The sequence below is a fragment of the Apis dorsata genome, unplaced genomic scaffold (assembly GCF_000469605.1).
Source record: "Apis dorsata unplaced genomic scaffold, Apis dorsata 1.3 scaffold_165, whole genome shotgun sequence".
NCBI lineage: Eukaryota > Metazoa > Arthropoda > Insecta > Hymenoptera > Apidae > Apis > Apis dorsata.
In genome coordinates, this window is record NW_006263454.1 from 632037 (window position 1) to 646503 (window position 14467).

At 31.4% G+C, this 14467-nt stretch overlaps 1 protein-coding gene across 10 annotated transcripts in view; it reads right to left on the minus strand.

Moving 5' to 3' along the window:
• LOC102673723 (putative leucine-rich repeat-containing protein DDB_G0290503) overlaps positions 1-14467 on the minus strand; it is a 65034-nt gene that overhangs the window by 27183 nt on the left and 23384 nt on the right. For 8 of the 10 annotated variants that reach the window (XM_031509621.1, XM_031509624.1, XM_031509619.1 and 5 more), the window contains exons 5-7: positions 13538-13621; positions 578-756; positions 332-416 (exon numbers count right to left, since the gene is read on the minus strand). In XM_031509621.1, the coding sequence (XP_031365481.1) occupies positions 332-416; positions 578-756; positions 13538-13621 (348 nt within the window). Of the gene's footprint in view, positions 1-331; positions 417-577; positions 757-5984; positions 6237-13537; positions 13622-14467 lie in introns of those variants that run through there. The other 2 variants (XM_031509628.1, XM_031509622.1) reach the window with 2 other exon arrangements.

Consider the following 14467-nt stretch of genomic DNA (forward strand, 5'->3'; position numbering starts at 1 on the left):
TGTCGTTCAAACTTCTCTCTCGCTTTAAAATTTACACGAGAGAAAATCTTTGAGATTCATCAAAGTTCGATCGATTATAATGCATCAACATTATAATTATAACGATGTAATATTAATTCTTATCTATTTATGCATTTTTTTCTACTTTTCGAATAGTATGATTCGCATCATACCCCTCATTTGCATGATAAGATATATCTGTATGGTTAAGGGTTTTAATTTAATCGATCACGTTGATTGAAAAGATAGGATTTTCAATATAAAATTTAATTCTCGATACTTTTGAAAAATTCTCCGATTCCAATCGATGTTACAGGATCGGAAAACGTACTCGATGCATATTTCGCAGGCACGATCTTCCCAGGGAGAACGTTGCTATTGCCGTCCACCTCTTTCTTTTGGTATTTCTCGATGACCTAGAAAATCCATCGTTCGCTCATCGATTTTATCCTCTCGCTCGGAATTCTCGAGCGAATTCCACGAATTCCGTGAACCGGAGCCCGAGCCTCTCGAGGGAGAGAGACGCCCCCTCCCCGAGGGATCCAGCCTCCGGGAAACGAATATATTTTTCTATAACCTTGTTGAGGATCGTGGTGGCGAGCACCTCCTCGTAACTGTTCTCCACACCGTTCCTCTCCTCCTGAATCCTTCCGTCGCAACTTCCGAGGCCCGGCAGTCTCTTCGCCTCCTCGACGACACGTTCCACGATGTCGCGAAGCGCCTGCGCCGTCGTTCCCACATCCGTGCCAGATTTGTCTGAAAATTTGTACCAACGTGTGAGCAAATTTTTCTTTTTACGGATACACCGTGGAATTTATTTATTTCTTTTTTTTACACTGGAGTATCTAAATGCGAAAGTGAGACGAATTGTCCAAGGAAATATTCTCGTAAAATGCACGAAATTTGTGTCAACGCGAGACGAATTTTAATGGCAGATGTACACACGCAGCATATCGAAGCGAAGAAATTTCCCAATTTTTGGAATCTTCTTTTCTTGCAAATTTTCGTGGCGAGGCGTGCAATTTTTTTTTTATTTATCCCGCAAAATTCATATCTGAATTCATTCCGTGAACAATAGACTTCAGAAAAAATTTTTGTCCATTATATCGATTAATCTTTTCGAGTTGCAAAAAAAAAAACTCGGTCAACCATGGATCAATAATTCAATAATTCGATTGAAACTCTCCTTTCCCGACTCCGAAACCGAGAATCATATAAAGATTGTTCGATCATTCATCCATCAATCCACTCCTCCCTAAATAAATATCGATGTATAATGTATAACGTAATTCTGTATGATCTTAAAGAAGAACTAGAAGGCTAGCTTTAGAAGAAGATTTCGAGAGGGGAAATCTCTTTGAAAAGGAAATAAACGACGCGAAAGGGTTAACGAGTGGAAGGGAGAGGAGGAAAAGCGGCGTATTCGATGTCGTACTTTCATCGGCACTGGTATCGGTAATGGTAATCGAGGCGATGAGCATCTCGTTTGGCCGCGTCTCGACGACGCTTCAAGGTAATTTCACCGGCTCTCGCGGCCTTGTCAGCAATTCCTCATTCCTTCTTTCGCCTCTGCTCTATCGGGAGAAATTCGACGACCTGGTGAACTCTTTTCGCGGGAAACTTGGTACAGGGAGAGGAGAGATGGCAGAGGATGTTTACCGTGGAGGACGGATATTGCTCATCTCTGTCCGAGATAGATATTTGACCAAGTTAATGGGCAAAGTTTGTTATGTTGACAGATTCAAGGGGGAGATTGAAGTATATACTTCGAAGAACTCTTGTGGAGAAATTTCGTTTGACTGATTTACCTCGTTCCTTCGTTGCCGGTCATTGATTTTTTTTTTTTCTTCTTCTTCTTCTAAACTTTTGTTCGAAAAACGATTCCGAAGGACGCGATAATAAATTTTTCTTAGGTTAGAGTTTTAAAAAATGACAATTTTATGCCTTGATGTCTTAATACTTTGGCGGTGTAATAAAATAAAACGAAGAATTGTAAAAATAATAACTTAGAAAATAATTATTCTCTTATCATTAAGATTTTCGTAATATTCCAACGTGTCCGACACTGAGAGTAACATACTTTCAATATTTTATTGCCAATAAATTTTAATAGTTGTGGTAGTCGTAACATTTAAAATATAATGTTCGTAAAACTATTTCTGACTGCTTATCTCTCTGTAAAAGGGTTAAGGATGTCTACTACAAAGACATCATAAGGTTTGACCATAAACGATATCTTGTTTGTAATTGAAGAACACGAAAAAATTCCGTGGGAAAGAGAAATGAAAATATATAAATCTTCGATTCGAAGAATATTTCTTATAGGATAATTTTTTTTTCGTCTTTGTGTATAATAATTTTCCACAGATTTCGGAGCACGCGCTTCTCTTTTTTAAATTGGTTTTAAAATATTCTTCCACGTGCGATAGAAAAATTAATTGCACAACCGAGGTCGTTCATTGTTTCATGATTGACGCACGATTCCATTTAAATTCCATTTATGTGTTTATTAACATCCGTTTAAAGTCTAAGTTTAACTGATTTGCATCGAATTTGCTCGAAGACGTTCTCTCGTGAACTGACACGTATGTATCGCCGTTGGTCGATGGGCTTTCTAACCCTGATCTCTCGCCAGAAGGTGAAGGTCGCGTACATTTATTTCTATCTATCATTTCGACAATCTTTGTTCATCGATCATCCCCTACTCGGAATTTTGCCTTTCGATTAATCCGATCCTCCTCGATTTCCCACATCGTATCGTAACCTGGGAATACTATCGACTCACTGTGGAAACAGAATGAAGAAATTATTTCAAGGAAAAAGTGTTTGCAAAGAGATATTTCTTTAACACGAATCTTTTCTCAAGATTTCTTTCAAGAATTTTTCCCTCTTCTCTCTCCTTTCTCTATTTTCCTGCTTTCAAGTATCACGGGAAATTCACGTCACCCGAAGAAACCTGAAGAATCAAATCAAATTAGCTTCCATTCCTGATTTACATTTTTTATAATTTTCGCAATGTATATCTTTCGATCCACATGAATAATAAATTTATACAATTTATCATCAATCAAAGCGTATATTGTGAAGCGTATACGTTAATGCAAATATCATCGTCGATGAATTTCCACAAAAAAAAAAAAAAAAAAAAAAAAAAAACTCTATCCTCTCTGAATCCGTCAGTTTAATCAACGTTTCCTTCAACGACCTTCGAGTATTTTTCTTCATTCCCTCTTTTAATGAATGCAATATATATTCATAAACTGACGCAAACAATCAGCAAAGCGTAATAGAATGCACGTAAAAGAATCGAGGCTCAAGGATGATCGTGCCTTATGATCGATTACAACTATCTCCACCGTTTTGCGAAACGTTGGCCATTATTAACGGCCGCTCCGCTCGTTTTTCCGAACTTTCTAATCGCTGAATATCAGCGGGTGAATTTCGAAAGGGAACGGGCGACCGTGTTCCGCCCGGCGCGAGACGCTTCATTTCTAAAACGAAATCGCGACAATCGGCGAAATCGAATGCATGCTACAGTGAAACGTTACTCACGTAACGGAATTATAGCGATTATCGTCTCTGTAAAGGTGTATAATCGCTGTGGAAAAAAAAAAAAGGTTTCTCTTCTTGTATCGAATAATGTTCAACGTATTGTAACGTGATGGCCGATCGAAGAGGAAATCAACCTCTACGATTTCTGCTTAATTTAATTAATATTCCGCGGAAGCTTGAGCAGAGAATTATTGAACGTTGATGGTGATATAAATTATAAAGATAACAACTACTTCGTGAATATAAATAAGTAAAATAAATTCGATGCGATAATCTGTAGAAAAAAATATTCTAAAAATTAATGAAATCGCGATTCCTTCACGATGATTAATTTAATACTTAATATTTCGTGGAATCGTGGCATTTATCGGTTCCTCGTATCAAATTATTAAAGAACGAAGTTTTTATATTAATTTTGTCAAAGTTCCAAGTTAACAACTTGGAGGAATTTTGACAATTATTATTAATTCGAGGATCGAAGAGGAGCTCAGAGTTGTTGGACTTTGGACATTGAATTGGAAATTACAGTCCAATTAATATTTCGAAATCAACAATCGCACGATACGCGAAAAAGAGATACGGATTATAATCATTTACATTCATTTAAAAAAGATTACCATATAGCTGCTTTCTTGGAATGATAAGCCTGTTTCTTAACTGATAAAGAAAATGACGTAAATGGTGTACAAACGTGTTGCAATTCGATTGCACGAAAGTAATGAAACTTTGATAGTCTAATAATAACAAGGAAAAAATTTCAATGATCGGAGAAATTAATTTCACATGCCTCTTTATAATTACTCGTTCGAGAATAAAAGGGGGAAAAAATTTGCATAAATTTCCTCTTCTTGATTTGAAATTATAATCCAGTTAAAAGAAAAAGAGTGAAAAAATAACGCGAACAGAAAAATAAGTAAGTCTCTTTTAAATGTATCTTATCAAATTTTTTTCTTATTTGTCTTTCCAAATTTATTTACCAAAAATATTCTTCGATCTTTCTTATCACGAACATTCCAATGGAAAGAAATTTCGTTCGCCAAGAATTTTTTTTTTTTTTTAAATCTGAATCACGTTCAACCTCGTGAACTGAACGAAATTATATGCCATTACGTAAATACGAATTGGTAGATAAAAATGCAGGATAAGAAAGGAAAAACTATATTTAATTTAAAAAGAGAAAATTATATACGAAAGAATCGTATGATTCGTATTGGCTAATGATTCGCGATAATCCGAATGACCCTATTGAAAATGCAACGATGTGTTATCGTGATGATAGCCGCGACGTTGTTCCTTCGAATCGATCATAATCGAATAATCGAATCGGTGACAATAACGGTGACGATTGTTACGCGTAAGAAATCATATGGAATTTTTTTCTTTTTTTTTCTTTCTTTCTTTTCTTTTCGCGAACTGTGTTATCTGTATTTAAAAACATCGATAATGTGTAATTTAGATATAATTAATCATCATGAATTGTTATACAAAGATTTCACTTTTTAACACTATATTATAAATCAAATATTTAATTTTAGTGAACGATTATGTATATATCTTATCTCTTACTGAAAATTATATATGGAAAAAAAGTTTCAAAATTAATATTTTTAAGAAGTAATTTTTAAGTTATTTTTTATATTTATTTATATTCAATTACTTCAATCATCTCAAAGATAACTGTTGATAACTTTTATAAATATTTTATTCATTACTTCTTAATTTGTTTTGAATCAAATTATTTTTATTGATTTTTATTTCATTTTGTGTATTGGGATTGTTAGATTTGTTATAAAGAACAACAATAAATGATTATAATAATAAGTAATAATAATAAATGAATTTTGAAAAGAGAGAGGAAGTTGAATAATTGATAAAATTTTTTAATAGAAGAATATTAAAGATGATTAAGATGATGACCAGAAATTGTAGAATTAAATAAAAGAAACAATAATGGAATTATCTAGACGACAGTTTACATCTCGAAATGCGGTGAAAGACAATTTTCCTCGGTTTATTCCTTTGCGAAACACCGTGAAATAATATTACAGAATGTCGTACGAAATTGTAAAACAAGAAATAGAGGTAACGGGGGATCTTCTCATGACAGATTATTACGCGCAATCGAGGAACCGTGCCAGGGACGGTTGAACAGCTTGCTGATGACAATTTACAATAACCGTGACGAATACTGTGCCGATGATACTTTCACGAGTGCAATCTAGATCGTTATTTTATAATCTATCTAATTTGTGGATTATAAGTTTCACAAAAAAATTTTAAAAAAACGGGCTTGACAGAACTTTTTCCTAAACATTTTTCAAATTGTATTTTTGGAAGTAAATACTTGTAAGAGTATAAAAAAAAGTTTAGAAATGTCTGATCCTTTTTTTTTGAAAATTGTTGAAAATAAATTAAAAATTGATAATATTTACCATTTTCCTTTTTGATGAACAGCAAGTAGATAATATAGACGACAACTAGGCCGCCTATTATTGTTAGCATATCCGCAGTGAGTTCCAGCAACATTTATCACGCGTTTCACATCGTATCTGATAAGCTATTAAACGGTTTGTTCACATTTTCGTTCTCTCTAAAACTCTTTTATCATCATAGACAACACAATTTTCATCCAATTTCTTCGATTCACGATCCGATAAATACATTCATTAAACAAATCAATCACGATCTACAAAGAAAAAATAGTGTAAAAAACATTTACATCATTATTTTTTCCAATTTCTTTTATTAATTATTCTCGTTGCGTAAGACTCTTTTTTTTTTTTAACACTTTTAGATACACAGAGAGAAAACCTCGATGATCGTCTTAAGAAGAATATTTCTTTCATATTCCACAGTTATTTCCTGTCAGCTATAACTTTCTCGTTTTCTCATGTTCGGTTAATACCGGAAGAGTCTTCGAAAACTCGTCAGGCTGTGCATTGTTGTGGTTCGTAACCATTGGTAATTTCCGATTATTGAGGAAAAAATTACACGGTGAATTCGGTTCATGAAAGATCTCTTCGCATATCCCATCTCAAGTGATTCGTTTTAACTTTTCCCGGCGATAATCACGCTTTCGATCCGGCGATTTAATGCGCTCGTTATATCGTTAATAATAACGAGTCTCTTCCTTTTTTCCTTCAACGACATTCATAGTAATATATATATACATATATTTTTTTTAACAGGAAAATTAAAAATCGTTGAAAATAATTCGATATATCTTTGCCAAATTCGCATAATTGAAAATAATCCACACAGCTGTGCATACACGCTTTATTGCGCGAAACAACTGAGTGCGCATGTGCGCAAACACGTGCACGGAAACGCACGAACTTGTCCGTAAAATGCCGAAGGTAGAATCGCGCCAACGAGAACGGCCTTTAAACCCTCATTTGAATAGTTGTTTGACGACGATTCTCTGAACTTTGAAATTTCTTGCTCGTGACGATAATTTTTTTACACTGTATACTGTCACCAGATTATATCTGCTATCATTACCGATTGTCGTCACCGATTATTCTTACTTTTTCTCCTTATTGTAATTGTGAAACTGATTTTGAAACACCGAAAAAAAATGTTTTAACACTATGAAAACTGTAATTACGCGTGTTCATGATAGAGATTCGAAATTTAATCGATTTAAATAATTTAATAATAATAATAATGATAATTTAAGGGGAAAAAAGAATATAAAAGAAAAATAGAAAATAAAAAAAATAATATGAAAAAGTACAAATACAATAAAAAAAATTTAATATATTGCATCACGAATAATTTTAATTGTATGTCTTGCAGTTAATCGAACCGCTACGTGAAATCATTATCAATTTTTTTTTACCAACTGGCACGAGACACAGTTAGAAACATTTTATATTTTTACTATTACACATTATCAAGATAATTACTACTAATTAATCACGTTGATTTATGCATTACTATTTTTAATTTTAAAAACGAGAATTATTTAAAAAAATATAACCAAGATAAAATTATGATAAAAAAAAAGGAAAAAAAATTCAATAATTGAAACGTAAAAATTATTCATAATTATATAAAATTAAAATTAAAATTATCCACAGATTATTTTTATATAACTATTCATTGAAAATTATGCGAATATTTTTTTTTTATTAAAAATGTTTAAAGTCATTTCGAGTTGAAGATCATCTAACAGACGACACATGGCTTCGTCACGTTTCTCCCACTTTTTCTTCTTCATCAAAGCCAATTATCGTTTTTCCAATGCCTTCCTATCGTCGTCAATGCCTTCTATGATATTGTAATGGAACAATCAGCACGTAAATAAAATTGCAAAAAAAAAAATAAAAAGAAGAAAACAAATTCTATTATTGTCGATTAATATCATATGTGACTATTAAGATATCTAAGATACGATTTTAATTTTTCTTCATTAGATTAGATTAAGAATTAAATTAAAAATCTTTTTTTGTCACATCTCAAATTACAATTAGCAAAAAGGAAACATTGTATTGTACGTTATCAATTGATCGGTATCTGGATTATCGAAGACACGATTTTAACTTTTTTGGATTCGATTAGATTAACAATCAACGATATAAAAGTTACATCTCGAATGCTCAAATTATAATGGCAGAAAAAAAATTATATCAACAATTATAAATCATCTACACAATAAAGTAAATACATCGTTTCAGATTAGATTAGATTTAGAAAAAAAAAGACATGTGAAAAAAGTTTTATTCTTTTTATACGATATGGGTTACTGCATCCATCCAGATTGACGAGAGGTTGTTTGTTCACGGTTGAACAGAGGGAAACAACATGGTGTTTACATCACGAAAGCAGGGGGGCCTCCATTCACTCGCGAAAGAAGTAATTAAAAGCCGCCTAGAGAACGCGGCAAAGCTAAATAGCAGATATTGATTCATCGGCTCGGTTTCTTTCCTCTTTACGCCTTCCGTTTCGATATCTTATGTTGCGAGGAATTGCAATTAACAAGCAAGCTAGCTTGACCGATTGCAATTACGTAGTTAAAACTAACACACGCATCCTGTCCCCCCTCCAATTTTAATCCCTTTTTTTTTTACTCCAAAATGAAATTAATAAAATCCTCTTCCACGATCGTCGAGTCTCTTTCTCTCTCTCTTCCTCTTTCTCTCTGTGTATCTCTCGTCGTGACAACATATGACAATTACAATCCACGATGCTTACTTATTATTATCGAATGCAACGATCACACTTGTTGTTTCAGATATATTTATTTAATCACTTTCACTCGTTGGACTCGTGATTCGTGGTGGCCTTTTCAAAGGGGTAAATCTGGCCGATCGGTGAATCTGACCACGCGGGGATATCGTTCGCACAACACCATGGTTCGCGGGTATTTCACCGGAATTTAAAATTTCGAGTTTAAAATACGAACGTGGTATCGGTGGAAGAAACAACCGGCGGAATAAACTGATCGCCGTGTGTTTGTGTAATCGCAGGCCTGCGCCGCTCACGACTGTGCGTCTTTGCCAAAGCAGTCTGATACACGACCGACGTACCCCACATACGCCGCTCGGTACGGCTTCCTTTTAGTGGGGGATACTTTTGCGAGGGAACCTACATTTTCTAAAATCGACAGACGTCGTTTCCGTGAGACATCGGTTGGTCGAGGATCTGTCACGTGATGTATTTTGCATTATTGATGATTGTTTTTTTTCTTCTTCTTTTTCTTCTTTTTTTTTTTTTTTCTTACGCTTGCGTCAGAAGATTTTTAATTAAGAACGGGACACGCTTGAAATTTCGAGATGCTTCTCGGTAGGAGGAAGGAAGGATCTGGAATTTTGAGATTTAAAAAAGATTTAGAAATTTTTCAAAATCTTTAAAAGAAACTTTAAAAGAATCTAAACGATTCAAGATTTTCGACAAAATAATTATTCATTGGAAGAAAAGGGAAAATGTTTTTTTTTTTATTTTTTATTTGATTATATGATTATTATCAACGATTGCATCGATATATAGGATAGAAAAAAATTATAATGAATTATTCATTATATTCATTATATGAAATATTCATTATTCATTCGCGAATTTGAAATCAATTATTTGAAATCAATCAATACGAGTTTAAAAGAAAAAAATTTATGCAAATAGTAAATGACGAAGAAATTAAGCAATTTTTAATTAAAGAAAATTCCTAAGAATGCAGAACAATTTATGTATATCTATTAAATTGCATAAAGATGTCGTCGACGTCAAATTTTATTAAGAACGATAAATGGGAACTTAACGTTCGTGGAGGAACGAAAAACAATCGTACAACTTCGTTCTATTTAATCGAATTGTGTAAACTGTAATAATCGAAGGAAGGAATCGGTTCATTGTATGCAAATGCATCGACAAAATTGTGCGTGATAAATATTAATGAAAGAAATTCACATATAAATTTTCCACGTAACAATAAATATAATTTACAAAAGTTGTATTATATTTATGCTATGCAGAAACTATGCTCATAATTGGATTATAATATAATAGAAAATTATATTTTATATAAATATTAAAAATTGTATTATTAAAATTGTAATAAGTAGTATATTACAATTTAATATTACATCTATGAATATTATAATATTTATATCTTATTTTTATTTCGATATTTATTATTAATTTACATCTATTTTTATCATTTCTTTTAACTTAATCTTATGGAAAGATTGTAAATAACTCTTCGATCGTGTTATCAATTTAAGTTCAAGTTATGAATAGCCGATAGTCTTAAAATATAATACGTAGATAATAATTTGATTGGTTGAAAAAAATTCAATGAAACGAAGTTTCCTTCGAACGAATACGCGGCCGGATGTGTAATTAAACTCAATAATGTTCAACGCGTATTTAATTTTATCGGTAGGAGAGGGAACAAAAAGAGTGATCTTTTCCGGAATAAAGATAAGGTAAATTTTTTTTCTCTCGATCCCGTTGACTCATTTTCTTATGTAACCTACAAAGAAGCTATTTAAGATTATTGTTTCGAGATCGTTATACCCACCATTGTTTCGCTTTAGATAGTCCTTCGATCGAGATATCGCGGATGATTCATTTTAGGAAAAAAAAAAAAAAAAAAGAAGAAGAAAAGAAAAGGAAAAAAATTAATTAACAAGTGCAAATTAATAAGTAAATACCGATACCGGTATGGAATTAAAAAATTAAAAAAATTACTTAAAAATTAATCAATAAGATAAACTAAAACGAATTAAAAATCAATAGGTGATTAATTTCGTGTTGAAATAATTTCTGGTCATAAATATGTATCGTTACGCTTTTATATCTACATAGTAATATGTAATATGTAATATCAACACGTATAAAAAAAAAAAAAAAAAAGAAAAAAATGATAATAAGTGACAATCAAATATGTGAACTTAGACTTTGATATATAGTGTGAATAGAAATGACGAATGAATGCTTTAGAAAATAGAATTTATTGGAAGGGGAAATATTAGCTGAATCTTTTTATCTATTATTAACGGAAGGTCAGCTTTTTTGATCTTTTTCACAATAGCAAGATACTTGTGATTTCTTTTCATTCATATTTATATAAAGAACACTAACGTAGTTATTATTGAAAGGGATAAACGTTGAAATTTTTCTTAAAAATAATTTGAATCGAAAATAATGATGCATATCGAAAGGTTATGGCCTATACAAGTTGGAAATCCGCATATTGGATCCAATAACTTCGTGCAGCGAAATATTTAAATAATTCATAATGCGTATTTTATTTTTACATATTCTCGCCTCGAAACGAATTAAAATGTTTAATAAAGAATAAGAATGAAAAGAAAATTCAATATTAATCTCAAAATAACATTGATAGATATTTTTATAAAATCTTCACTTCATATTTTTAACATTGAACAATTTCTTCAGGGAATAACTATTGAAATAAAAAATTATTAAAGACAAATCGTTTTTCCATTCAAATAAATCATTATTTTAATATGCATAATAATTTTATAATTTTGAATAATTATAAATTATTCTAATTATTTTTTAAATATTTTATTCAAATTGTGTGTCAGTTATGCCGATTATCCTTTTTTTTTCTATCACATAAAAATTTATTTCAAATATTGATAAATACAATAATCGACACAAAATTAACGGTAATTAACTCTGAATCATTTAATCGTATATTCCTTGTTTATACTTCTATCATCATCTATTTAATTCTAAATGTGCTCATGGATACACACATATTCGAATTAAATATTATTTTATAACATTAAAGAAATTCAGTTCTAAAAATGTTTTCGGCAAGTCATTTTACGTAAAGGATATGTAAACGAGTGTACGTATCGTGATTTTTACATGTACGTTTTTCGACACGAAGATAAATCATATGTGAATATGAAACACGCAAAATTTTGTCAGATAATCCACATAATCGTTCCTTGAATTTAATTCCGATTATACTAACGCGACCAATTTGTTATAATTTTTAAAAAGACTACAAATTTTCTTCGAATCGCGCCTTTTCATTCGAACCCTTTTATCCCTTTCGTTCAATTTCTCGAATTACGAGTCATTCCACATCCAATCAAGACCCTTTTAGCGAAAGGACCACGAGAAAGAGTGAATTTATCCCGATTTTTTTCGATGAAGTGTCTAGGATGTTCGAATTCTCCTCTTTTTTTCCCGCTTTTATCTCTTATATCCCCTTCCTATTTTCAATTATTCGACGAATCTTACGTTTTTTATTCGTAAATTTCCACTATCATTTCCATTATTCAGCGATTTAATGAAAATAAAGTTTCCTCAATTAACGTTATCCCGTACAAAGAAAAATTATTTTAATATTGGATTTATTTTATTTATTGGAAAAAATTGTATGCATCGAATGAGTTTCTTTGTTTTTTTTTTTATAGCTACATCGATTTGTTTTCAAATACATATTAAAATTCGTAGGAAAACCAAGAAAAAAAACGTAATAATGAAAAAAAGATAAATAAATAAGTAAATGATTTTTTTGTTGTTGTTAATAACTTGCCAGCTCATTCGAATATTAAATTGTTCATTATCGAACGATTACGTTTAATACGAAAAAAAAAAGAGAAAGAAAAAAAAAAGATATATTATGTATATTTTTCGCTTAAACGATCATTAATATTTAAATCGAATATTAATTGATTAGATTGAACTATATCACGCATATTTTTTATTTAAACTATCATTAATACTATTATTTATCTACAACAATATTTTTTATTTCAAAATTATTAGTTAATGTAATATTCTAATTTTACGATGGGTTTTATGGATCACGAAAGTATATCAAGATTACGTAGTGAAATAATGCTTAGAGACACGAAGTTTTAGAACAAATTACTGTAAATGTACGATCGTAAAAAATCATGAAACGTATATTTCGGAAAAGGATACGTTGTATTGTGTTACGAGTCGTTTTCGAAAAGTGCGCCTGTATGTATGTTATTTGAATGGAAATGCTTGAGCGCCTGAGGCAGGCAACCTGTTCTACATTGCTGCGCAACGGTGCGATCTTTAAATCGTAAATGTGTGCTGTTTTATGAAACGCGTGCACATGGATTTTAAAAAAAAATTGATTTCTTTTAAAAAGAAAAAGAAGTTTTAAGACAATCATCTTAAAAATTCTTTTTTTTTTTCATTATACACAAATTGTCTATGTTTTCAAAAAGATCGAAACGATTTATATTTCAATATTTATCAAAATTTTATGTATCAGATTTTTATTTCTTTAGAACTTTCAAGATTGAATTCTTTCAAAATGACTCTGAAATAATGACTTATTTGCAAAATGGTTAATTTTTAATGCCAAATTAATAATCTATCAAAATTATACGCGCAAGTAATAAAAAGAACTTTTAAAACAATCTTATAATAATAAATTTAATTGATTATGAAATAAAACAATACATGCCAACATAGAGTTTATTTTATGTTAGCAATACGAGAGACATAAAAGAGTACTTACTCTCTAAAGTTGATTGCAGTACTATAGCCAAACTTGCGAGTGCATCGATCAAAGGTACAAGGTGTTTTTCCAAAAGCTTGCCATCTATTAAACAAGAGTTAGTCGGATGGTTAAGTTCATGCGAGGAAACGTGCAATTATAAACTGGACGTCACGATTGTTTCTTTTCATCAAGTACTGTTATATTCGCTTAATTGCGACTGTTAGGTACAGAGTGTTTCAAACACAGAGAATCATTTTTTCCAGAAATATCACGTTAAAAATAAAAATAGAAAAAAAAAAAAGAAAAATGAGATCATTCATCGAGGACAATTAATTGCTATGCTATGCTATATTTCAAATACGTTTCAAAATAATCTTTCCTTCTGTTTTTATTCGTAATTCTCGATGTCTTACGATCTCGATGCGAAATGAAACACCCTGTGCACACGTTCTCCTTTAACTTTTATTTTCGCAAAAGAAACGTTTGGTTCCAGCGTGAGAGGCAACCAAGCGTCAAAGAAGCAATCGAGATACTCGGTAGTTAATTGGTAAGCGGGCAGCGCCGCGTTTTAAAGATGGATCATGGATGGAAAAAAAGCGATCGAGATTGTCGGCAGTTAATTGTTAAGTATAGTGGACAGACACGCATCTGGTAGAAATATCACCAGTCTCAGATCGAGAAAGGAATTACGAGATACTCCAGAGATAGGTGAGCAATTTTCTTGCTTCGACGTGTTCGAGTTTCTTCTGCAGATGGCAGCATTGTTTATTTATTAGTTATATTTTATAAGAAATAAGCACACACGTTTTTGACTTACTTGTTATAAAATATAAAAAAAAAAGGAATGTAAGAAAATTTTTGAATAATGATGATTTTCCATCATTCTCCTTCTTCTTCCTTTCTCAATCTATTTCGAAATTCAAAAAAAAAAAAAAAAAAATTAATAAC